At 38.3% G+C, this 27,357-nt stretch overlaps 2 protein-coding genes across 5 annotated transcripts; one reads left to right on the plus strand and one right to left on the minus strand.

Annotated features, from left to right (window-relative positions):
- The first annotated feature begins 1,187 nt into the window (after positions 1-1,187).
- Positions 1,188-3,004, plus strand: LOC129776370 (deoxyribose-phosphate aldolase). Of its 3 annotated transcripts, none has more exons than XM_055781963.1 (5): positions 1,188-1,221; positions 1,767-1,852; positions 1,913-2,257; positions 2,311-2,543; positions 2,599-3,004. In XM_055781963.1, the coding sequence occupies exons 2-5, from the start codon at positions 1,825-1,827 to the stop codon at positions 2,941-2,943; spliced, it is 951 nt and encodes a 316-aa protein (XP_055637938.1). In that variant the 5' UTR covers positions 1,188-1,221; positions 1,767-1,824; the 3' UTR covers positions 2,944-3,004. The 3 variants fall into 3 exon arrangements, with proteins under 3 accessions (XP_055637938.1, XP_055637935.1, XP_055637937.1); XM_055781960.1 differs by lacking the exon at positions 1,188-1,221 and adding an exon at positions 1,454-1,530; XM_055781962.1 differs by lacking the exon at positions 1,188-1,221 and adding an exon at positions 1,664-1,706.
- Positions 2,939-26,224, minus strand: LOC129776371 (uncharacterized). 2 transcript variants are annotated; one of them, XM_055781964.1, is made up of 3 exons: positions 25,900-26,224; positions 13,839-14,572; positions 2,939-3,158 (listed from the first exon to the last, which is right to left on the minus strand). In XM_055781964.1, exons 1-3 carry the CDS (start codon positions 25,915-25,917, stop codon positions 3,017-3,019), a joined length of 894 nt encoding a protein of 297 aa, XP_055637939.1. In that variant the 5' UTR covers positions 25,918-26,224; the 3' UTR covers positions 2,939-3,016. The 2 variants fall into 2 exon arrangements, with proteins under 2 accessions (XP_055637939.1, XP_055637940.1); XM_055781965.1 differs by having other exon boundaries at positions 13,846-14,572; positions 25,900-26,219.
- Positions 26,225-27,357: the final 1,133 nt, after the last annotated feature.

Below are 27,357 nucleotides of genomic sequence, written 5' to 3' on the forward strand. Positions count from 1 at the left end.
TGGAGTTTTGTATATTTACGATGGTTTCAACACGCGATTTGACCAAAGTCATAGATAATCTTCGAAAATTTTATGTTTGATGATGCATACCGGTTATTGATACTATGGATAACTGCGATGAAATCGATATCACATCAAATTGGCTGATATCATTGATTATGTAGGGACCGATACGAGAAGATTTTGCAGTATTTTTAACGCAAAACGCCCTATTCATCGTTTACGTAGTTGAAAAAAAATAAAGTTACAATACTTATAACAAACCATTCCTTGTAATGTACATAGCACATTGTAAAATGATGATTTTCTAGCCTTTTCAGCATGGAAAAAATACATGAAACCGGAAAATTTGAAGATAAATTCAGATTTTTCTAGAAAATTTGAACGAATTTCATACCAAAAAACAAAACATCCTCATTTTACTCGCTGTGCCATCTGGTTGTAAATCCAACGTAAATTCTTCAATTGGCGATCTAACGCAAAACGTAAACGATCGGTGAGACTAGAGGTGTGCAATCCAGCTCATCATGATGAACAGCTCAGATCAGCTCAGCTCATCTAGAAGGGCTGTTCTTTATGAACAGCTCTTCAGCTCAGTTGTCAGAGTCGACATCTGGTGGCGACTTTCAATTTGGGTCCCAAACTCGATAGTGTAATCTTTATCAGATTAGAAGACGAAGCCAGTTTAAAATGTTAAAATTTAAATGAATATTCGTCTATACATCTCCGATATTTTTACTGAGACTTTTCATTATAATATAAAATTGTCTTCAAGAAGAATTTTTTGAGATTTTTTCACCGCCTACAAACAAAGTGTTTTAGACTAATTTTAATTTAACAGATTTTAATTTTCCTTCATAATTTGAATTTTAAAAACGTGCTCATTCTGCCTGAACAAATGAAACTGAACTGATATCATAACACGGAGAGCGAGAGACGGTCAGTTCATTTGAATATTACAGCTCACACACTCTCTTCAATTCTACAGCTCTTTTCTCTCCTTCATCATCATCAAAGTGAGCTGAAGAGCTGTTTGATTTTTTTTGCGAGCTGTTCCGCGTCAACTCACTTCAAAGAGTCGATTCTTCGGAACAGCTCATGAGCGGATGGCACATCTCTAGGTGAGACATCTGGAGTCTGTTTTTGAACTAAGAAAATGATGATAAGGTAACCTAAAATTAAAAAACAAATCACGTATGTTTTACTTCCGGACTTTCCAAGGTAGTTCTCACATGCAAGAACCATGCATTTTTCTACTTGTTTTTGATCAATCAAATAATCTTTTATGATTATAACACTGTAATTTATGGAAAGAACTACTAACCTTCCATAAGCTCACATGGCAAAATTTAAAACCATCATCACTTTTACCGCAGCGCTGCCTAGGTGTATATTTGTACGTTAGATCGCCAATCGAATGTAAACACAAATATTGACGTCACAATGTGAAAAGTAGCTATGGCCGCGTATGCCACACGCACACTACGCTCGCAAATTCTACCATCTGCTCCACCGGCCCCACCTAATAAAGTGCGATTCACATACAACATCCACGTAACGTTGCGTCAATTATTCTTCCATGGAATTCCTATTGAAGCATTCACATACACCAGCAACGGCAAGTCGAAGTTCCCGTTGCCGGTGTATGTGAATGTTTGGATAAAATCTGCTTGGAAGAATAATTGACGCAATGTGACGTGGATGTTGTATGTGAATCGCACTTAATACTGCTCATGGGGTTATCACCTATTTTTTTCTAATTCCAGTCCGAGTAGATGCTGGATTATCAACACATTCCTATCAGTGTTCCTCTCAGATTTTATAATGAAGGTCAACTCAAAGATTTCTTTTGGTAAGCTTTTAGTGTAATATATTCATTAAAATGTTTTTAAAGCTTTAATCTCATCACCAGATCCCACTGCACTCGAGAAAGTTTACATCAATTTGCGCAGCTTGGAGTGCTCGGTTGGCCTTCTAACAAACGCACTCAACAGCCAAAGCCTGCCAGAATTACTCCAATGGACACTGAAAGCAATCACCCTCACCGATCTAACGACACTCGGCGGTGACGACACCCAAGCCAACGTGGAAAGATTGTGCTTCCGGGCCGCATATCCTCTTCCGGGACGACAAGTTGATGCTGAGCTGTTCGGAAAAATACACACAGCTGCGGTTTGTGTGTATCCAAGTCGCGTGGCAGATGCCTTCATGTCGCTGAGAGCTTTACACAGAGTGGACAGTATTCAGATTGCTGCAGGTGAGGCACAACGTTTTCGTTGTCAACATTATTCATTCAATAACAGCTTCCAGTTGCAACCGGTTTTCCGTCCGGCCAGTACCCACTGAGTACTCGTTTACTCGAGATTGGGTATGCCATCGAAGAGGGTGCAACCGAAATCGATGTTGTGGTGAACAGAAGTTTAGTGTTGAACAACAAATGGGAGCAGCTGTATGATGAGATAGCACAAATGCGAGACGCGTGTGGGGACAAAGCTCATCTGAAGACCATTCTGGGCATTGGGGAGTGTGGAACGATGGTCAACGTATGTGCTTATAGCATTTTCGCGGACGATTTTTTAAAACATTCATTTGAAATAGGTTTACAAGGCATCGATGGTGGCAATGATGGCTGGGTCAGATTTTATTAAGACGTCGACCGGAAAAGAAGCGGTTAACGCTACCTTGCCAGTAGGTTTGGTCATGATTCGCGCTATTCAAGAATTCCACCGGCTCACACGAAAGAAAATTGGTCTGAAACCGGCTGGAGGTGTTCGCACTGTTAAGGATTCTATAGCATGGATGCTTATGGTTAGGGAAACTCTGGGTGATGAGTGGCTAAACCCCACATTATTCCGCTTCGGAGCGTCCGGTCTGCTTGATGATCTAGAAAAGCAATACTATCAAATAACAGCTAAACTACAGGAAAAGAAACATACTGTTTGATTTGTTGTGTTTTATTTTATTGAAATTTATATAATAGAAAACAATAAATATCTACAACGAATGATTATTGCATTTAGCTCTCGATCCGAAAGCCTTTCTCTGGCGATGAAGTGTAATCTACGATGCGGAATTTCCCACCCCTGGTGTAATATCCATAGCGTCCTCTTACATTTCCATCATTGTCGCGTTCTTCTACGTGAAACTGGCGCTTCTTCCTATATAATGAAAGATAGAATACAGAATATTAATGACGGTATACAATATGTTTCAAGCAGGTCTAACAAGGATCATGGCTGCAAACAGAGATGCCGACCTTCTGATTCTTCAGGATTTACCAGACTTTTCGGCACGTTCTCTGACATCCTGACAAACACTCAATTTTTGAATGATTTTACGGAAATGATTCTGATTTTGGTACTTTTTAATTCATCAGAATAAACATTTTCCGTAATAAATATAACTAAGAGTATGTCCACATACCACCACGTGGACAACTTGAAGGGGGTAGGGGAGTACGAAAATGTCCATGTTTCCCAACGATGAGGGGCGAGGGGTATAGGTAACGTCCACGTGGACTCGTCAAATAAAATATTTCAACAAATACATTAGACCCATTCCATGAGATTATGCACCAGAGAACCAAATTTCAAATCTAGTTTTAAGAGAAAATTGAAAACCTTGCATGAAGCTGAGTTATATCATAAATCCTTTGAAACGAGTTTCATTTTTTTCCACCAACCTTTGGGGGGCGAGTTTTAAAAAATACATAGTTAAATTTAAAATATTTTGGGTTTTCTCTATTTTTATGTTTCTTGAGATATCTCTGCACCTGCTCAACCAAACTCAAATGTATATATATATATATATATATATACCATTGAATGGATAATTAAATACTTGTTTGAAGAGTCGTCGATAGACATTTGAAAAACAGGTATTTTGAAGTTTTGTCACGTCTCGAAAGTAGAGCATTTTTTAGTTTATCAGATGAACCTAAGTTCAAAAATGTTTATACTTGGGTTTCTCTTAGCCATATGGTGGGTCAACAACCAACAAAATTTGGTTAAGATCAATCCACAAGTAGAGGGATATCAACAGTCTCAAGAAGTTATCACGCCAAGAAAAGTATACGATCCATTTCAGCGAGACGTGACACCATTTTGACTCACTTCAAACATTTTTTTTCACGTTTTCATGTATAAATCACACAAAATCAAACGATGTTATAGTAAAATTGGGAAATTTTTCTACAGGAATCATCAATTGGAGTTTTTTTTTAATTTAATTTAATTTTATTCAATCCATCTGACATCAAATTGTCTTAATGGATTTACTCAAGTCAGTATCAAATACACGCATTGCGAATGTCAACATGTTCTAAAATAATCATAAAATCCGATGCGCATTGCTAGCGAGATTAAAGTCAAAGAAGTGAAAAATCCTATTCAATGTAGCACACATAAATTCCAACGGATCATGCTGGCACAACAAACTATTCCGGAAATCGAGCCTAAGGAAATCACGATGACGTAGGGTGCGTTCTGGAGCATAAATGTTTAGATTAGCTAGCAAGAAAGGGGAGTCAATCTCGCAATCCTCAGCAACTCGGCAACAAACATGGATTGTGTTGCTGATCGCCTGTTCTCCAGAGTATCAATTCGCAGCAGGTTACATCGTTCCTCGTAAGAAGCCAATTCCCTTGGGTTCCGTCATGGAAGATCCCTCAAAGCACGACGTACGAACTTACATCGTACAGATTCAATGCATGCTTTCCAAATGCTGGGGAGCACCATTCGACAGAAGCAAATTCCAGGATAGAACGAACCAGCGCACAGTATAGAGATTGCAAGCTAAGCGGGTCCTTAAATCCATTGGTGACCCTCAAAACAAAACCGAGCTGCTTGTTTGCCCTGGAGATGATATCGTTGTAGTGGTAGGTGAAAGTGAACTCCTTGTCAAGCATTACACCCAAGTCGCGAACTCGTTGAGCCCGCTCGATGGCCTTGCCGGATAGCATGTAGGAGAAATTGATGGGTTTCCGCTCTATGGTGAACGATATAACTTGGCATTTCTCGACGCTCAACGTCATACAATTTCGTACACACCACGTCTCAAAAATGTTCTGCAAGCTTTGAAAATGATGACAATCATTTATGTCTTCGACAATAACGTAGACCTTAGAATGATCAGCATAGAAGAGTCTCGTTCCACGTGGCAGGATGAAGAACACGTCGTTTATAAACAATGCGAAAAGTAAAGGACCTAAATTGCTCCCCTGAGGCACTCCATATATGTTTGTGAATGACTCGGACTCATGTGACCTTATTCTCACAAACAAAGCTCGATTCTTCAGGTATGACTCGAACCTCTCGACAAAACCAAGAGCTACGCCACATTTCGCTAGTTTTTCGAGAAGGATTTGATGATCAACCCGGTTAAAAGCTGCTTTCAAGTCCAAGTAGACGGCATCCACTTGGTTACCAGCATCCATGGCGCGAATACAACGCGATGAGAACTCAACAAGATTGGTGCTCACGGATCTTTGTGGGTTGAAACCATGCTGATTCGTTGAGATGTACTGCTTGCTACAGGCAAAAAGCGATTCATTTATAATGATCTCAAACAGCTTCGAACAGGCGCAAAGAGCAGTAATGCCGCGATAATTTTTAGCATCTCGTTTATCTTCTTTCTAGTGGATGGGGAATAGGTACGATTTTTTCCAGCTCGAGGGAAACACACGTTGCTACAGTTTGCGATTGCGTTGCGATTAAAAAGTTTCGTCAGCGGAGAGGACAGCGCAGAACTGCATTTTTTCAACACAGCAGGTGAAATTCCATCCGGGCCTGGAGCATACGAGAATTTAAGCTTTTGAATTGCTTTGACTACATTCTGCTCAGATATTTCGAACATTTCAACGCTATATACACCACGAGGAGCATCCTGGACAGCTAATCTCACCTGTTCAGGTTGAGCTGTAGAACCGTTGAAAGCGCGTTTGAACTGTCGTGCAAATAGTTCGCATTTTCCACTGATCGAGTCAGAAGATACATTGATGTCGGGAGACCGTTTTCATTTCGCTTCTAGTTGACGTACGACCAGAACTGTTTTGGATTCACACGTAGGCTCTCCTCAATACGAATTTTGTATCTGGCATACAAAAATTCATTGTATCTCCTGTACGCATTACTGGCCCGATTGAACTGCAGCTTCGAGTGTTGAGAACGTTGACTGCAGTAGGAACGTAGAGCAGCAGATCGTCGACGTTTCAGCAAGCGTAAACGGTTGTTTGACCATGGCGGTTTACACGGAGGAGACTTCAAAGAAACGTGTGCTGTAATCGCCTAAAGTACAGCGTTGGAGAAGAATCCAACGGCTCTATCGGTATCTTGAATCGTGTCCACAGTATTCTAGTCGACCACGAGTAATGCTGCACACAAATGCTCAAAGTTGGCCCGTTTGAAATCGAAACCAGGATCGTTACGTTCTGTTTCGTATGTAACAGCCGTTGGATATGCAACGATTAGCTCAAATGGAGGGTGACGAGGATCAATCCAAGAGAGCGCTTCAATGGATTCGCTAATCTGGTAACCAGGTAGCACGATGTCGTTTACGAGAACAGGATCAAGAGTCCAGTTCTCTGCATTCTCCAAGCTGTTAACTTGGGACAAGCCGGGGAAGCAGAAACCATCCAGAAATGAGCAGCTGGCAGCACACGGTCGAGAACGATCCAGATCAACTGACGCGTAGCCATTCTCGTTAATAGCCCGGTGCACATCACAGAGATTCTAATCACCAAACTGTAGTGCAATGTCGTCGGAGAGAGATTCGAATGAATTACGCCAATTGAATCGATGTGTTTACGAATAGCAGAGATGTCATTCTTTTTACTTGGTGGAAAATAGAGAACTCCAATACTAACGGTTCTATCCATGGATTAAATCCTGATTCAGATATGTTCAAGCGTATCGTCGACCGGTGTTGGATCTATACAGGAGCTGTATCGAGACGAAGCAGCGATCAATACTCCACCACCCGATGATTTGCGGCTGTTTTGAGCATTGCGATCCGTTCTGTAAACAGAGTAGCCGTTCCCTGAAGAGTTGCGACGAATAGATGCAATCAATATTTTATAGTTGGATTGGCTTGTTGTCAGTGAAATACTTTTGTGACTTGACAACACCTGACCTTTTGCTGTTTCGGAATGTTGAACATTAACCCTCCTGTACTCGCGTGCAAAATCATAACTCGTATACTCGCGCACGGTGTGACAGACCGAAAGTTGAACTTCTCTGTAATGTTGCTATTGGGTATTTTTCAGGTTTTATTAGCAGCAATTTGAAGAAAAGGGTATAATTGGAAGAAAAAACTATACGAAAGTCAAACATTTGTATTTTTATTTGCACGTATAAATATAACAACGAATAATATATGTATCCGTTCAATCGCAAAGTCGTAGTGTTGATATTTTCTGAGAAATGAACGAATTATTGATTTCTCGATCTCACAGACATATGCGCGAGTATAAGAGCGCTAATGATTAATTTAATTAATTTCTTCTATGTTTTGTCAACAATTAATGAACTTAAATTCCAGAATATAGAATATAACGACTTCCGGTTTGCTGATAATAGTATTGAATGACAAAAAATATGGAAAACCCATACCAGCGGAAGTCGAATATCGAATTCCGATGCCATTTTGGAATCAAGGATGGTGACTTCCAGTTCGTTGAAAACGGATCTTAAAGACTGGAAATGAGAGAACTTAGCCTTAGAGCGACGCGTGTGGAGTTAGACTAAGAAAGTGCACAAACAAATGTACACGCTAACGTCAACGTTCAACGGTCAAAGCCAACGTCAACGTAAAAGTCATCTCCATCACGCAAACATAAACGCCCTTGCACAGGCACGCGCACATGCACACGAATGCACACAAAAAGTTTATCAAAAGTATCTTCATTTTCCCGGTAGTGAGCCCCACTCGATGAACCAGGCTTGTACGAGCCATTGATGATAAGCGTCAGAGTGAACGTATTACATAATCACGATGTTAAAACTGGGGGTCGGCTTGGGACAACCCCGACTTTTCCCAAATAACGACATGCCGTGTACTGTGGATAGTTGGAAAAATCTATTTATATAGGTTATTTTGATAAACATACCGTAAGCATTTAAAGTTGCCTTGTTCTGTACTGTTTCACAATTTAAAAGAACATTGAACTCATTTTCATACAGGTCAAAAATATTTCTTCTCTGTTTTTGAAGCAGTGAATACGCAAAATGACGCTAAAACGCTAGAATGAAGAGAGCCAGAAAAAAATCACAATGTTCTCAAGTTGCCAGCGTTGTGACACCTTTCATTTGACACCACTGAAAATTCGATAGGAAGCACCTTTCCTGAGATCCAAAGGGGGGTAGATTCAGGACCATCGGTCGCATTAGGACCTCCTTCCCCTATAGGATGGACTTTAGAGTAATAAAAAACATAAAAAATAGTACAGGGAAACTTCGATATAACGTACTCTCGTTATAACGTACCCTCGATATAACGTCACTCGATATAACGTACACATTTCCAAAGTGTAAAGGAAAATTTGTTTCAATTTTTTTTCTGATAGAACAATGAATTACCTGTATTGTGATGCTAAAACAAGTTTTGTACCTTCAATAAATCCCGAAATACAGCTGGTTTTGTGATTCCGGATTCTAAATGAATCAAGCTTTAATCAACAGTACGAAGGAAAACATCATGAGAAAGGCTGGCTTCGTCTTCTGATTGAAGTTATTCATTAAGTTTACTAAAACAGCAACACAATAATGTATTATAGACTACGTTTGTGAGTACTTTATTATGCTTCGATATAACGTACAATTCGATACAACGTACAATTTTGAAAGTGAAATGTACGTTATATCGAAGTTTACCTGTATATAGCTTGTTATAATGCGGTGATATTCTTATTTAATACAACTTATTGATTGTATGACGTGACAACGCTTTATGGAGACTGATTTTTCATACAGAGCGCGTTGTCGCGTCACAAAATGCATTTTACTTTGACATCGTTTACAATTTGGAAATTGTGTGATTTATGCGGGTTTCTGAATTCGAAAAACCGTTTCGTTTCTATCTTTCGAGAGCTTCCAAGGTTTTGCGAAAATGGAAGACGAACAACGTATTCTTTCACGGGTACATGGGCCGTATCTTTGGAAAATATTTCTAGCGACGATGCTCCTCATTGAATTGTGGTATTTTTCGAATATGTTTCTATTGGGTTGTCCAGAAAATACGTATTGTCACTGATGAAAATGAAATCGATACGCTGATAAAGAATATTTCTCGGTACATGAAACATTAGTAAATTCAGTACGGATATCCAAAACCACTAAGCACCATGAGTGAAATTTGGTTGCGTAGAACGCTACAATGTATGGGTTCCACAATATTTGACGGAAAAACAGTATTTCAAATCCCATTTGTTTATTTATTTAGGCTCATCAGCATTTAAGCTGTAACAGTGCCGTATATTCAATTGTGTTACATGTTTTATCGTATCTATAAATTGTACATTACACTGTAGCCATTTTTTAGGCGTAAGAGTATTCTTTCTGTTCTTCCAGTTAGACCACCGAACAGTGGAGACAGTTGGTATGTTCATTGTTGTGTTATTAATAGCACAACAGCCCGATGTTTCTTGAAGAGCAGTTGTATGGATGAATCGATCTCCATTCGACCGTGGATCGATCTCCATCGCTAATGATTGTTGCGTGGACGTAGTTATTCTATAACAACGCAAACATGGTCAATTGAGGACCCAGAGTTTTCTCACGATCGATCGATCATTGTGTTTGAAAACACGCCGTTTATGTAAAAATAGAGACAGGTGATGCAAAAACAAATAATTTACAACGATGTTGAGCGAGAAAAAGAACTTTGAGTAGGTGAATTGAACCACCAATAGATTTTCCAATAAATTTCAATAGAAAAAAGACAATTTCTCAATTTTAACTCTATGGCTAGCACAAAAAAATATGAGGAAATAAGCATGTTCCTATCCAAAAAATCGACTTGAACTACCCGAACAACTCAATATAAGCTATCCTGATTTTTATTTACATTCTTCCTGATTTAAAAAAAATTATAGCTGGCAGTTGACATCATCTTAAACGTTGAAACGGTACATTTTCGTACTCGAATAGTTCAAACGAAGAATCGAATATTTAAAACGGTAACTTGTAAATGAAATTACGGGTCCACTCAAAGTTATAGAAAAAAGTAAAGGATGAAACTAATAATTTGCTGTTGTATTTTGTGTATGCAGCATTCACTTGTAATACTAATGTCATGTAACACTAATAATATTAGTGTAAACAGCTTGTAATATTAGACTTGTAGATTTGTACTTCTAGATTCATTATGCAATAGGAATCTACAAGTTTCAAGTTACACTAATATTTTAAGTGAAACTTTGATTATGCAATTGGGCCCAAGTATAATATTTTTATACAGTGACTCAAACTCGGATTCGTAGTCCACTATGTAGATCTTTTTTCACTACTTTTGAAAGTCGAAAAACAAGCTTTCTAAACATTCTATTTAGATAATGATTTATATGAAAGTTCAGCTTTTGGAATATCTTACGAACATATTGTTGTCTTGGTGTGTGTAGATGTAGTGGACGAAAATATCGGGAAGAAATAAAAAAATCTATTTCTTTGTATACTCTCGAAAATTTCAAGGACTGACACAATTTTTTGCCAACTAAGTCAATAACAAATCAATTTCTTCTATCATACGATCCCCAAAACCTTTCTGTAGTGAAAGGCCCTAGGACACAGTTTTTTTTTATTTGGATGAAGAGTTTCCCCTTGGTCTTTGATGATGGTTGTGGGTGAGCAGTGCATGTATTTGTGGGAATGGGTATGCATTCGTGTGAGTATTATCACTCCTTGCAATCCTACTATGCAAACGAAATTTGAGAATCGTTCATTCTGAGAGTACGCATAGCATTTTGAACATCTGGTACAACATACGTAGAAGTGCTCCTTTCATTTGCTCCAAACTTTGATCGATCGGCTAGAAAAAACCGCTGAATGTATCAATATGAAATGTTCACAGGTGTTTTGTAGATACACTAGGCTAAAAAAATTCCTGCTAATAGTAAAACCTATTGCAAATTTTCGCAAAACTACAGGAGATTTTTTAAAGGCCCTGTTTTTGGCAATTTTTTAATACTGAAAATAATTTTGTTTTCCACGAAGCAACAACTTAAACTTGTACAGAATTAATTGGAGTTTTTAAAACTACTTTTCGGTTTGCGGTGCCATAATTGTTTATTGAATTATTCATCATCAAAGACAAGAGATAGTTTTTCATTCAAACTAAACTGTCTCTGTATGGGAAGGATCCACATGAACTTTATAGGAATCAAATGAAAGCTGGTTGATATAGTTAATTGGATTTGTTATTAAATCGGTTAGCAAAGAATTGTGTTAGCCCACAAAATCTCTGAAAAAAAAGAGAAAAATTGCATTTTTAATTTTTTTTTTTGATATTGTTGTCCATACATCTACACACATCAAGATAGACATATTTTACGAACCTTATGATTATCTAAATAGAATGTTTCGAAAACTTGTTTTCGACTTTCAAAAGTAGTGAAAACAGATCTGGTGGGGTACGACTTCGAGTTTGAGTCACTGTAACTTAAACAGCTTGATGACAACCATATTGATTTTTTTTATACTTCTGCTGTCTTGTTTCGAGATTCGGATTTTTCCGATAAATTCTAATAAATAATTTCTAAACAAAGCCTTTGATTTGATGGTCTGAATTTGATGAAAACTTAAACAGCTCAGTCAGCTTGTCATTGTTTATAGTAAAAATAATCCCGAGATTAGATTCCCGCATGTCTGATGTTTTTTTGAAGAATTTGCTAGAAACCAAAGAACGACACATATAATTTCCCAGGCAGTGTTGGAGAAAAAAAATCAACGAATTAGGAACCAACCGCTTCTATTTATAAATCAAATATAGTAAAAAGTAAATAGTATAAAGAAAAACTTGAAATGGGATTTCCACGTGGACAACAGGGGAGGGAGAGGAGAGGGGGGGGAGGTAGGTCAAAAACCGTACATTTTCTATCCACGTGGTATGTAGACAGTCCCTAAGATACCTGCCAAACTTTTCTTAGTTAACTCGAAGCGATGCGAATTTCAATGTGTTTTTTTTACTAAATCAAATATCTTACAACAATTGTTTACAAAATGAAGTTATTGGTTTGGGCTGTTTACATGTAGAATGGACTGGATTATGTATATTATTGAAACGCCAAAAAAGCGATCAGTATGTCGTAGCACGCGATGAGTTTCATTTAATCGCTTTGCATCGCATCGCGTTTACTATGTCCTCAGCCTTATGATTCGCGTTGACGGCATTTAGTTTCGTTTTACGATTTCGGGGAACGTCAAGGATAGTAATTGATTTTCTGGCAGGAATTTATATTATGAATGAAAATTAACTTCTCCTTACCAAATTAGCATTCTTTTTGAATGAAAAACACATTATTCGCAGGTGGTGAGAAAATCCCATATGAAAATTGTGTCTGAAGACAACTCAAAAGATGCTACTAGTTGGTTATTGTATGGGCGATTCATGTATTTTCTTTAAGAATTTAAATAAATCTTTTATGCGGAAATTGAATTTTGATTTACAAAAAAAAAATCCAGTGTTAAGTTTAAAAAAAACTTTTTTTTTAATTAAACAATTCAATCAATTTCCTACATTTCCTTCTTTGGCTAAAATTATGTAGGTCTTGTTGGTCTTTTTTAGTTGAAAAAAATTTGGGAGATAACTTTGGCCCTATTAAAAGGTAGTCTAATTTTTTTTTGAGATCTCAAATATGCAAACTTGCAAATGATCAATGCTTTTACATTCTTACGTTGGAGTATGAGCATTTCTACAGGTAAACAGATGGTGCTGCCAATGCAATGACTCATTCAATGATCATTGGTCTGAAACTGACCATATTCGATGCAGAAAAGTAAAGTGAAATTTCATTCATATTTTTTATTGAAAAAAGTGCGTTTATCAAACCTGAAAAGTTCATTATGATTTTCGCTTCACAATGACCAAACACGGAGCTGAATACCGTCAACCCGAATTGTATGAATGAGCATTGAGGATAGTGTAGCGAAATCTTTTTCCTCTCACTCCAGAATCGTACCTTTAGGATGACAGCTATACAGTTATTTGCCAGATTTTATGTAAATGTATATAAATATCATAGATATAATTCAAAACCGATATGGGAATATATAGTATGTGATCAAGGATAAACTTCCAGAACTGGTCAATGTGATAGAAGTCGTGTTCCATCAGGGCAATTCCAAACTTCATGTCTCATTGACAACACCACAAATTATTTTGGAGTCTGGCTTGGAGGTGCTAGGGTGCTTATATCAAACTAACCTTAACTTAAAAAACTGGATGTGGCGCCTTCAGATTGTAACCGGTTCATGTTCCTTCAAAGTTCTCTCAAGGGAAAAAAACTATATAGACAGCATAAAAAATACATTGAACAATTTCCGACGAGAAAACAAACATGTTGTGGAAGGATGGCCGAAGATTGTGGAACGAAACCGTACATATAAAGTTGAATAAATACATGTTTGTCTATGAAGTTGTCTATGATGCTTTTATTTTTCAAAAAACCACCACAAACTTTCTGGACAACCCAATATAATCTATCCTGATTTCTTTCTGATTCAAAAAAAATATATATTTGGCAACCCTGGTTTTAAACGATCCTTGTAAAACTCGCCAAACTGAGAAGAACGCATTGCCACCATTCACCAAAAACGTGCGATTAGTAACACAAATAATTCCACCATTACCCTTTACCGGTATCATATCCGAAAGCGTAGCTATCGGGTCCTTTGTGGCCATGCAACTGATAATCGACTCGAGCACCGTCGTTCTCACTAGGCAAACTCTTGGTGTTCTCGTCCACTCGTCTCTGCTGACTAGGCATAAATTCTCCCGTGTTGAGTTCTTCATTCTTGAGCTCCTTGGAGTGTCCCTTCGCTTCCACATCCGCATCGGCTTCGGTTAACCAGGCGGACGCCAGGAGCTTATCCAAATCAATCTCGTCTAGGAAGTAGCCCTCGTTCGTTTGACCTTTGGAGTTTGCGTTATCAGAATTTTCGTAATGCTCCGAATTTTTAATATTGATTAGCTTTTGGCTCGGGGTATATTTCTTGGTTTTCCTTGGCTTGACGGCATAATAATTGGGCTCGGCTTGTTCCACCGGTGGTGGCAGCAGCTCCTCGGTTAAATCATCTTGTCGTGGCTCATAGGATCCGTAGGAGTTCTTTAGGGGAGATACTACTGATTCGGTGGGCGAATCGATCTCCCCAACTGCGAAAAAATCCATCAGCTTATCGAACTCACTCTCCTCTGCGGGTACGACGTGTAGGAGGTAGTGGGGCTTTGACGGTTCCTTGTGATTGCCATCTTGGGCGGCGCTCACCGAACGTTCCTCGCGACTTGCTACAAGGGCTCTGGGTTTGCTGATTCGCACAGGATTCGCCCCGGTTTGTAGGACTACCAGTGATAAGTAAAGCGTAAACTGGGGGAAGAAAATAGAAATCCATCAGTCGTTTAATTATTTATTAGGAAAAAACAATAAATTTAGTCAGGGAAGGCCAAACAATTTTCCCAACGATTTTCAATATTCAATAATGTACAATAGCGAATCCAGGGTCAGGGTTTAGGATACAGAACAGTTACTGGATAAGTAGATGGGTGGTGCTCGGCAATCACATCGAAGATGATATGTGTATAAAACAAAACTTCTTCATGTTTAAAGGAAAGTTTTACCAACAAACATTCAGACTCAGCATGGGCAGGAAACTTTCTCCACTTCTAGATGAAGTTTTTTTGAGCGACTTTGTCGTAGACCTTCAAAATGAAAAGCTCTTTCCTCGTGTTTGGTAGCGCTATGTGGATGATATTTTTGCTGCTGTGAAAGAGCGTTATCTGCCGCAAACTCTAAACTTGTTGAACACTCGACATAGCTCAATTAAATTCACGGTTGAGAAAGTGTCGGATGGAAAACTCCCTTTCTTGGATATAATGATCACAAGAAAAGATGACAATATCCTGAAATATGGCATCTACCGAAACCGACCTCCACGGACCGGTATATAACATCCGGCTCTAACCATTTTGGAGCACAGAAGCAAGCTGATTTTCACTCAATGGCACATTGTCTCTTCAATATTTCAATGGAAACACAAGATTTGAACAAGAAAGGAAGAAAATCCACGAGGCAGCCTTCTTGATCGGCTACAACGAAGAGTTCGTAAACAAGATCCTCCGAAAACATGAACGGAAAAAACACAGCCAAAACGCCACCACACTACAGCCACAAAAAGAGGATATTCAGAGGATCAGTCTCCCGTTTTATTCGAAAGTTACCAATGCGTAGTAGGGACTCTGAGACTACACGGTTTCCAAACGGCTTACAAAAGCGTTCACACATTAAAACACCTTCTGTGTTCCCTCAAGGACAAGATTCCGCCGAAAAACGGAGATAAGTGTGTGTATATTTAGTTGCTTCGAGCCATCGATATATGGATATTTGTGTGCGTACGTGCGTGCTTTATAACCCGTACGTAAAAATAGTGCATCTTCGCTACGCTGAAACCGCATTTGTATTTACGAAATTCCGTGTAACTCCTGCTCGGCGGTGTACATTAGCCAAGCCTATCGGAAGTTTAAACTACGTTTGAGGGAACACAAGAAGGCCGTGGACAATCAGAGATCTAATCCAGTGTGGCAGCTCACTCTACGGGGCGCAACCATAAAATCGACTGAGACAACGCGAAGCTCGAAAAGTGTGTTAGGAAGCCTTCCCATCTAAACGCATGGGAATCCATGTTCATTCACACCGCTGAGCCGCCGCTTATGAGTTTAAAACCCCAATTACATCGCAGCTATTCTACTTGAAAAATCAAACCGGTCGGCTAAAAAGATAAAGGGCCTAGCCGGGTAAGGAAGTAAAAAGTGCCCCAAACCAAATCACCTGCTCTATGGAAAATATTGTATAGGGTACCAAATAAGAAATTTTGACTATTTTTGACGTAGAACTACTTTCTTTCATTAAGGGTGCCAAATCAAAAAACAGGTCACGTTTTTATGAAATAAAGTTAACGTTAATAATTATTTTTGCCGCGAACGGATTTTGGCGATTTACATACCAATCGAATCGGAATTTCCCTAAGATTTGTTTGATATGCTATACATTTCAATCCCATAGTCTGTATATGGTTTAAATTGATGAAAATTGGAAGCATTCCCATTTCCTCATACATTTGTTTTGTCCGTTTGTGTGCTTTCCCGAACAGAGCTGTAAATAACGAGCAACTTATCGACGAGCAACGAAGGGGAAATCGTAAGTGTAAAGTCTCCGTGAACAAAGTAAAAAGAAGAAGAACGGAGGGGAATATTTGCCTAGAGTGGATAACCAGTGGATCTCGCTCATTCGTTGCGTGGACACCGACAGGACAACACCGTTGCTGGACAAACTGGACGGCGAGGGATCGAATGCCTTTCTCAAGGCAAGAGGGTGGAGGTGTAATGCTGGAGTAGAGTAAAGTTTTCCAAGGGCCTTTCTCAAGGCTAGAGACGAATGAACTGAAAAAGTTTAAAGTCTCTATAATACAATACCTTTCCTTACCTGGAGCTCGCTGAGGCAAACTTTCATTCTTCGTGAGGAAATCGACTGAACAACATCGTTGCTGGGTGAGCTGGACGGCGAGGGATCGAATGCCTTTCTCAAGGCAATGGGAGTGGAGGAGTAATATGATGGATAAAGTAAAGTTTTCCAAGGTCCTTTTTGAAGGTTAGAGACGAATGAACTGAAGAAGTTTAATGTCTCAAGCAAGGAAGGAAGGCAAACTTTCAGTATCGTTCTGAATTCAAAGCAATGAATATCGTTTGTTCTTCCTTGTTTTGCGTCATCACACGTCTTCGTTTCGGATTGAGCTGTGGACGCGACCAAATTACTCGTTGATGTCTCTGGCATTGCAATCATTGCATCAAACTGACGCCATTGCATTAAGGTTCTGAGCTACATAATTGTGTGGGGAATCGTCAAGCTAGGCTATCGTCAGCTCACCAAGAAAATAAATATTCAGGAATTTTGTCAGTGATTTGGTTTCGCATGACGGTAGGAAAACTCTCTCCACAAAGGATGACAGCTAAGCTAATCTAGATTGGCAATATTAATAGAAAGGGCTTCTGTTGAGAAGAGCGCAAAACGGAGATAAGTGTGTGTATATTTAGTTGCTTCGAGCCATCGATATATGGATATTTGTGTGCGTATGTGCGTGCTTTATAACGTACGTAAAAATAGTGCATCTTCGCTACGCTGAAACCGCATTTGTATCTGCTTCTGTGTGCATTGGCCCTGTAACGATGTAACAATCGCCTAATTTTTTATGCTATGATTGACGATTGTTTTGTGTTGCAAATTGTGCAGCCGTAATGATAAATATAAACAAGGAGGGGAGATAGCGAGAGGGAAATATTTACGCTAGGGTGTTACCGTTCTGAATCATATTTCGGACGCTTAAGGCATATGATGCAGAAAACAGATCCCAACTTTATGCACAGGTATTATTCGATTCATATTTTAAATAAATTAGTTCAATATGCTTTTAAGCTTTCTTCTTTTGTACCTATTTGATTGAAAACATAAAAAAAATCATCGAATAAAATGCTTTTCAAATGAAGCGAATAAGAATCAAACTTCGGACACTATTTATAAAAAAAATATCAAATTTCGGACAGATTGAATTCAAATTTCGGACAGCTTATTTTGTAAATTTTTGAACGAAAATTACATCACACTTGATTATATTTGATAGTCAACTGTGAAACACTTACCAAGCAATAACAGTAACCTGATAACGATGATGAGAACTGATGAAAAACGAGAGCAAGGAAAGTGAAGTGGAAGGTAAAACGTAATGTCAGAATTGCCGTTCGGACCTATCGCGTAAGTTTGTATTTATTTACATAGATGGTATCCAAAGAACACTAAACATTGACTACAGTTTCGCCGGCACGGTTGATTGCCGTTATGAACCAGCACAAAAAAACAAAGCTGTAAATTATGCGCCAGTGGCGGTACCACGATCAAAGCATTCCCTGAATAAATCATATCACGTTAGCCGAGCCAGCTGGCGGAAGCATATGCATAAAGGTTACTAGGTTACTATTTTCGACGACAACTGTTTATTTATTATACTGCTTCAAATACCTTCGACGAAATCAAATGTAACTATACCAACGTAAGTAATAACATAATAGGGGAGGCGATCTGGCGTAGTGGTAACATCCATACCTCTCACGCAGAGATCACGAGTTCAATTCTCAATCCCGACATTCTTCCAAAAAATGGAAGTAAAAGTGACGAACCAACCGAAATGTGTTGAAAGTCACTATAATAAAGAAAAAAAAAAAGTAATAACATAAACAAATCCAAACTTTTCGTCTTGCCATTCCTCATACGTCTTTTCTAAGTAGTGTAAATTACGAGCCACCTGTTAACTCCACCATCTTGCAGGAGAGAAATTTAAATATTGATGAAGGGGTAAATTCTACGTGCTCACGCTAAGCAAACATCAAACACAAACGATAATGAGTAGTGCTGTTGGATTTTTTCCTACTAACATACATAATTACATAATTCAAATGTAATTCTCAAATTATTTCTATTTTAAAATTTTAAGCATATAAAATAATATTCGCAGTTAAAAACAAGCGACTTGAATTAAACCACAGCGTAGTTCTACGTCAACAATGCGGTCGTGTCTTGAACACAAACTTCTAAAAAATTTTGAATCCCTATGAAGTTCGCCATAGGATCTATGGTAAAAAAGTACTTTCCAATTTTTTGTACGCCATTCAAAACACACATATCAAAAACGTATCAAAACCAGGTACATATAAATGAAAATTATGTTTCAATAGATCCAAAAGAAAAAAAATCCAAAATTTTGAAATACAAAAAAAAATACTCTAATTTCTGAAATTTTATCTTATATATTAAACAACTGTTGATCAGATTTTGTCTTCTATATATTTTGTGAGTTTCTTCTTCTTCTTCAATGGCACTAACGTTCCTAGAGGAACTTCGCCGTCTCAACGTAGTATTACTTGCGTCATTTTTATTAGTACTTAGTTGAGATTTCTATGCCAAATAACACGCCTTGAATGCATTCTGAGTGGCAAGTTCTAGAATACGCGTGATCACAGTGCAAGTCGGAGGAAATTTCTTTGACGAAAAATTCCCCCGACCAGAACGGGAATCGAACCCGAACACCCGGCATGTTAGTTATGACGCTAACCACTCGGCCAAGGGAGCACAATTTTGTGAGTTTGTCTTCACCCAAGTTAGAATGATAGAAATGGCTTTGGAGGATATTTGATATAAATAGGAAAAATAAAAAAATAGAAAAAAATAGGAAATAGGAAATTACAAAAAAAACAGGTATGCAGGTATGTTTCACCGTGAAAATCATCATTTAGATCAATCTTATAGATCTAAACGATACTCTTGAAATATATTCGTTATTTTTGTCGACCAAAATATTCTAAAAATAGATTATATGACAGAACAACGTTTGCTGGGTCTGCTGGTTTTCTGAAAATAAATTTATGATTTGTCGCGGTAAATCATAGTAGACACACTTTACGTATTTTCTCGAATTTTCATTTCCAAGCCTATTCAGTATGGCGTGAAAAAAGGAAAACTACGTTTTTCACTATAGCTCTTATGGTGAACCATATAAGGATTCATAAAAATTACTTAGTTTTCTATTATGATACCTTATACAACATTTTCCATAGCGCTGGTAATACGGTTTGTGAACACTTTTCACGTACATTTATTCACAATGAATGATTTCAGGGAAATAAACAAAATAGAAATAAAAATAATATTTTAAAAAAATAGTGGATATTTTCACACCGCGCAGTCCTCGAATTTTTCTGAATAAAATCAGGCATATTAAAATCTACGTACGAACATATTTAAATACAAATTAAACCAGTACTGAGTCTCAATAATCTAGAAAAAAAATCAAAATTTTATAAAAATATTTTTTTGTATCGCAAAATACTGATAAAATTCTGTAAAAAATCACAAATATTTAGAAAAGACCTAGAAACACATTTATTAGGAGTACCGGTAAGTTTCTTCGTTTTTTTCAAAAATTAATGCTTTATTCTGCAAAAATGGTTACAAATTTATCAAAGTATTGCCTATAGCTAGTCACAACTTTTCCCCATCTTTCTGGCAATTCTCTATGTGGAAATAATCGGCCGGTTTGTCGGCTAACCACGAATCGATCCAATTTTCGACTTTAACTATATTGGCTGGTCGATCGAAAAAGGTAGTAATCGGAAGGAGCAATGTCTGAAGAATACGGCGGGTGGGATAAGACCTCCCATTTCAGCATTTCCAAGTATGTTTTGACCGGTTTCGCGACATGTGGCCGAGCATTGTCGTGCTGCAAAATAACTTTATCGTGTCTTTGCTCGTATTGTGGCCGTTTTTCCTTCAGTGCTCAAACGCATCAATTGTCGTCGGTAGAGGTCCCCTGTAATGGTCTCATTCAGTTTTAGCTCATAGCTTATAGTACACTACACCCAACTGGTCCCACCAAATAGACAGCATAACCTTCTGGCCGTGAATATTCCGCACGGCCGTCGATGTTGATGCATTGCCGGAGATCCGAGGTTGCCCGACATTTAGAATTGTCGTAATGGACCCACTTTTCATCGCCAGTAACGATTCGATGCAAAAAAACCCTTTCTTTTATGCCGTTGGAGCAGTTGTTCGCACGTGAAAAAAAGGCATTCGACGACTGGTGCCTTCAATTCATACGGCACCCAATGTCCTATCTTTCGTATCATTCCCATTGCTTTTAAACGATCGGATATGGTTTGCTGAGCTACTCCAAGTGTATCTGCAGGTTCTTGTTGCGTTTGTGACGGACCTTGATCGAGTAAAGCCTCCAATTCTTCATCTTCATACTTTTTTTGCGGTCCGGAACGTTCTTCGTCTTCTAAGTCAAAATTACCACTTTTAAACCGTGCGAACCACGTATGACACGTTCGCTCAGTTTGAGCATGGTCACCATAAACTTCCACCAAAATGCGATGACTTTCCGCAGCATTTTTCTTCATATTGAAGTAATGAAAACACTCTCGTTGGTACGAAATTCGACATATTCGAAGTGGCAAAAAACTAAGTTGTTTACGCTTCAACTTTTTGACTCATACTGAAAAAGACGCGCAATGACAGTAGCTTTCCAACGAATGTCTGGAAAATTGATTCACTGGAACAATAATCAATTTACGTCATCTGTTGTAAAACCGAAATCTGTGTTTTGGTGGTTCCGGACGAGCCAACGCATGATGGCTGCATGCGGAGCGTTCACCAAGTTGTGGAAGCAAGGCGGAACACCGTCTCGTCAGCCTGTATGATGGGCGCTGGCTCCATCCGCTATAATCCAGATCTTGAACCCCCTCTCACCTACCATAACACAATGCCTATCTCCAACGCACAGTAAGTACGGCAATGCTAGAGATCGAATATGAAAAATTCCGGACGCATTCAACGCATTCAAACATTTTTTATTATTTTTTTAGCTAAGAGTGTATAAAATTACAGCAGACATTTATTGTTATGATAAGTTCGTTTGTTTTCATCATAGCATCGCTGGGGCAAGCGCTTCGCGATTCGATCATTCAAGAATAGGCAAAACGGTGTGTGAAAGTCCTTCTAATGTTAAAAGGTAAATTCCAATTAAATTATTTAATAATTTCGGTCAAGTTCATTGAACATAATAGATTTCCAGCTTGATTGAAATCGAGAGTAAAATCGAAGTTCATATAAATAAAATGATAATAATGAAGATAATGATAATAGGCCAAGTAATGATTTCAGCAACATTTCTAGAGGGAATCAATGAAAATTCAGCTTAGTTAGGTAAAGCCTAACTAAGCTAAAAAATAGATAAATTTCAACAATTTCAATTTATTTACCACTTTTAAGCTTCAAAAATCATAAATTCAAACATTTCAGTCACAATTTATTGCATTTAAAAAATTCCATAAGTGGGAGTGAAGTTCAAAAAAGATTGAGGTAGAATTGTAACGGAATGATAATAGGCCTGATAGGCCTGGTAAAGATTTCAGCAACAATTCTAGAGGGAATCAAGGAAAATTCAGTTTAGTTAGGTAAAGCCCAGCTAAGCTAAAAAATAGATAAATTTCAACAATTTCAATTCACCACTTTTAAGTTTCAAAAATCAAAAATTCAAACATTTCAGTCACAATTTATTGCATTTAAAAAAAATTCATAAGTGGGAATGAAGTTCAAAAAAGATTGAGGTAGAATCGTAACCAAGCAAACCATTTGTCATGACAATTGTCATGCGAAAATGCGAAAACAGAATAGAAACTGAGAGAGGTTGGCGTCGACAACATGCCTCATACCGTATGTTTCTATTCTGTTTTCGCATTTACGCATGACAATTGTCATGACAAATGGTTTGCTTGATCGTAACGGATTTCCAATCACATTCGAGATTATTTTTACCGAAATTCGACCATACCAACAATCGAAGATTGGTTAAAGTTCATTTTAGCAGAATTTAGTACAGGGTATTATTTTGAGTTATCGTCCGCCAAAAGAGTATTTAAACAATTTCAAAAGAGATGTAGTATCAATGATTCTCCACAAAAGTTCTTGGGAAAACATTCGAGTATACCGAAATATTGGGTCAGGGAAAAAGAAATGTCGTATATTGTCATTATATGGCAACACTTAAATATATCTTGTGTTGTACTTATCGCATACTATACGGCTATTTTGTCATCTGTGCTCCAAGTGTCGTTTTGACAGTGTTTTGATTGTCCTTTTCAGTCTCAAGTTATAGCACGTCAAAGATGGAGTCCACCAAGCAAGAAATTCACGATATTTTACGTTTTTACTACCTGCGAGGTAAAACTGTAACGAAGGCGGCCGAAAAAATTCGTGTAGTTTATGCGCCCGATACTGTAACGATTCGCACAGCACAGCGTTGGTTTGATCGATTTCGTTTTGGTGTAGTGGCTGTCGAAGATACACCCCGTACTGGTAGGTCAATCGTCGTGGAAACCGAGAAAATCGTTGAAATCATCCAAGTAGACCGGCATGTGAGCACTCACTCGATTGGCCAGGAACTAGGTATAGACCATAAAACCGTTCGGAACCATTTGCAGAAGATTGGATTCCAAAAAAAGCTGGATGTATGGGTGCCACACGAGTTGACGCAAAAAAATCTTTTAGACGTAATCAACGCCTGCGATGCACTGCTGAAACGGAACGAACCCGACCCATTTTTGAAGAAGATGGTGACTGGTGATGAAAAGTGGATCTCGTACGACAACCTTAAGCGAAAAAAGTCGTGGTCGAAGCGCGGTGAGCCGGCCCAAACCATCGCCAAGCCCGGATTGACGGCCAGGAAGGTTTTGCTGTGTGAAGATAATTTTAAGTATGTTAAATAAAGCGTCAAATTTCGACCAGAAATACATTTCCCCAACCCTATATTTCCTAATGTTGAAAACATATTTATTTACATTTGAAGTGATTCTACACAAAAACATATTAAGTCGGTATTTAGGTATTGACACCTAATACTTTCGGGGAAAATTACGCGGAATGAATTCTTGCTTCCTCGTTATGAATTTTTCAAACTTGGAAAAGTTCAGCTACTACCGCTCACTATTGACAGCTATACTTCATTTGAACAAAGTATTAATAATTATCCAGCCGGGTACTATGATTGATGCTCAGATCGTTAGTAAAATCTCAAGCAGAACTGTCAGTGGGAAACTCAATCCAAGAGAAACACGAAGGGGAAATGTCAGTGGGGAATCCGATATGTTGGGTTCTGTCAGTTCAATAGGGGTTCAATTTGGATGTCACCCACGTGTACGAATAAAAAAAAAAAAGTGGGTTATATCTATGATATAACCGCAAGGTTCACGTGGAACTACCTTAGCTTAGCAATCATTCGTTTGTATTGATTAAATTCTTGATTGAATGAAACAGTTTCCAAATTCAATTGAGTTCAATATATTTGCTCTGTGAGTGAAAAAAATGAACAAATGCCGTGTAAAGTCAATTCATTTATTGTGATTGATTGTTCTTCGTTACAAGTAAATTTAATGACGGACCTTTTACGTTTGGTATGATGACTAGAACAAAATATATGTACGCAAGAATTATCAAACGTTCGATGAACCAGCCTAAGGCTGAAAATCTTTCCAATAAAGACAAAAAAAAAATTATCAAACGATTATTTTATTTTACATTTCCCTCTGAAGTTTACATCCCAAAAGTGTACATACTTCTCGAATCTCGAATTTGCTTGAAACTGGGAAGTTCATTCGCTTCTAGTGTCTGCACGATTTTCCCAGGTTCCTATGTTTAGAAGATCATGTTAGGACAGACATATTCCACTCTGCACAAAGGCAAGCGAGGACAAAAGTACTCGCAGTTTGCATTTATTTGCAGAGCCGATTTCCCCAGAAACCTCGGTTTTGAAGTCTGTGTTAGGGAAACACATTTCAATCGGAACAAAAATACTCCCGATTTGTATGAATTCGCAATGCCGATTTCCCCACGCTTCGTGGATTTGAAGTCTGTGTTAGGGAAACACATTCCAGTCGGAACAAGAATACCCCCGACTTGCATGAATTTGAAATACCGATTTCTCTAGGCACCTTGGTTTAGAAATCTCTATTAGGGAACACATTTCGGTGGGAACAAAAGCTCCCCCTACTTTCGTGTGTTCTTTTTCTTCTTTTTGGCTTTAAGAGGGTTTAAACTTTTCTGTTCACTCGCCTCTAGGCTCTTTCGTGTGCTTGCAATGCCGATTTCGCTGCTTGGTTTTAAAGTCTGTGTTAGGGAACATTTTTCGATGAGAACAAAAGTCCCCCTACTTTCATGTATTTGCAATGCCGATTTCCCCAAGGCTGCTTGGTTTTGATGGCTGTGTTAGGGAAACCGTAAATCGGGCCAATCAAAACGATGCAGTTAGGGCGTTTAGATAACGCCTAATATTTTACAGTTATTCAATTGTTTATCTAATGAAAAACAACATTTTGTTAGTTGCGATAGATGCGTAGAAATATTCCCTATCAAGTGATGCAAACATCTCTCCTATCCAGTACGAAATGTTCGAGCTATAAGCATTCGAAATCTTTCATTTTTTCCTGCATGTTCTGTGTTTAGGTTTTCATTTTACCCTCCATATATTCCGGTTAGACGTAGTCCCACGTCAAAAGGCGTTTGAGAGGCATTTCGCAAATTCCGGAAAGTCATAGAAATTGGTCGATTCATATGATGGTTACATGAAAAAGTTTTTTTTCGTCACGGAATCCAGAAATTTGGAAAACACATTTTTAATACCACTTCCATCCATCGGTTCAAATTAGGGTAGAAACTTTATACCATATGTAAGAAGAAAAACGCCCGTAAGAAGCGATCAATAAGAACCTGGTAATCTGGTGAATCATAACTAAATTTGATAACATATGTACATATTGTTAGCAATATCCCCAATGCTTATTACGGAGGATCTCCGTCCAACTATTGTAGAATCACAAAAGTATATGAATTGGTATGTTGATTAGTCCTTCATTTGGTATTGATTATCACACCGAGTTTTCACAGGCTTATTTCTTATTCCATAACAAATAATATGTGTATTCATATTGTAAACGAATGTGCGCTCGCATTCATCACATAACTACGCTTTGCAATACAATTCGCACTGTTCACGCTTCCTCGAAGTTTAGAAATGCAAATTGAAAAAAGGTTTCATTTACCACAAATATCAACTTCATCTCGCAACTGCGTCCACCGCTTTCCACTGTTGCGAAAATGTTTTTCTTTATCTTCGCCTCGAACGACACCAATAATATGCTGAACAGTGAACCGCCAAATTCAATCGCTCTGAAAGAGCCACACCACACTCGATTGCACGTGATCTCGAGATCACGGCGATTATTGCTTCCTAGTCCCAGAATCCGCAGAACACATATAGACACACTAAAAACGAGACACAAGTCAACACTCAAATCAATCGAACAGACAGGCGTCTATCACTTTTCACCGGAGACATGTAAATAACCACTCAAATCGTTCTTTTTGCCTTACTTATATAGATTAAAAACACCCCACGCGCCAATTTCGAGGTTCGGGGGAAGTCTCACAGGAGAGTCGGAGAGCTCACGACTCGAAGCTCAAAGTCATTTTCCTACCCCGCACTGCAAACTGAAAACGTGAGAAGCGCGAAATCTGAGAAAAGCCGCTCGAGTTTTTTTTGGTTTGTGTATAGTTTTCCGCGCTGAAAAACACGATTTATGCCGATACCAGACTCATATGGGTTTGAGAGAGCCCAGAGAGTGAAACACGAGCGCCAAAAGGAAAACATCATGCGCAAGCCGGGAATGGTTCGGGAAACGGAAACTCGTTGGGGTGTTACTAAACCGTTTTTACGTCAGTCCCAACTGGTTGTGGTTTACCAGAAAGGGGTGGAAAAGTAAGAGAGCAAAAAAAAAAATGGATCATTATTATCTAATGACACTTGTTAAATCATTTGGTAGCTAAGTAATAGTTATGACTTACTGTCGCTCACCGAATGCCGTGCAAAAAATCGCTCGAGTTAAACTACTGACACCAATGTTGAAACAAATGGACCATGCTGATTCGCATAGGACTCTACAGCTAGCCGGGTTTAGTGGCGTACTGTTAGAGAATGGGCTAAAATGATACGTAATTAAATTGTAATCCCTCATCATGATATCTGGCAGTATTAGTAGTTTATGGTTGTTTGTTTTGGTTTCTTTTATTGGATAGCTTGTGGCATTGTTTAGGTTTTTCATTCATCACTGATGATTATTCTCAGATTCCCAGTTCCAAAGATACAAGTTAAATTTTATATAAATTTGTTTCACCTCACTTTTCTGTTTTTGTTACTGTTTCAAAATAATACCATTTTTATGATTTCCCACCCGATGTCATTTTTGTCAGTGATCATGATTCAGCCAAATCTTCAATAAACACAACGGATAGCACTAGGGTGTGATTGAGTATCTGGTATGTCGATGATAAATCGTAAACACAGGTTGTTGTATGTAATTACTCCTTTGCACTTGAGTGGCGCCGCTGCCGCACCTGGACGATTTGGAATGTCAATTTGAGCGACGCTATGTAAGATTCATCAAAGTTTCTCCTTAGAATAAAATTTATTTTATATCTGACCATAATTTTTGACATAACTG

Source organism: Toxorhynchites rutilus, chromosome 3 (genome assembly GCF_029784135.1).
Source record: "Toxorhynchites rutilus septentrionalis strain SRP chromosome 3, ASM2978413v1, whole genome shotgun sequence".
Lineage (NCBI taxonomy): Eukaryota > Metazoa > Arthropoda > Insecta > Diptera > Culicidae > Toxorhynchites > Toxorhynchites rutilus.

Coding starts and splice junctions, on each gene's coding strand:
- LOC129776370 (XM_055781960.1), top strand. CDS start 1,469: ATGCCACACGCACACTACGCTCGCAAATTCTACCATCTGCTCCACCGG. Junction 2,258..2,310: donor CAGTATTCAGATTGCTGCAG/GTGAGGCACAAC, acceptor AACAGCTTCCAG/TTGCAACCGGTTTTCCGTCC. Junction 2,544..2,598: donor AGTGTGGAACGATGGTCAAC/GTATGTGCTTAT, acceptor CATTTGAAATAG/GTTTACAAGGCATCGATGGT.
- LOC129776371 (XM_055781964.1), bottom strand. Junction 3,159..13,838: donor GGATATGATACCGGTAAAGG/GTAATGGTGGAA, acceptor TTCATTATATAG/GAAGAAGCGCCAGTTTCACG.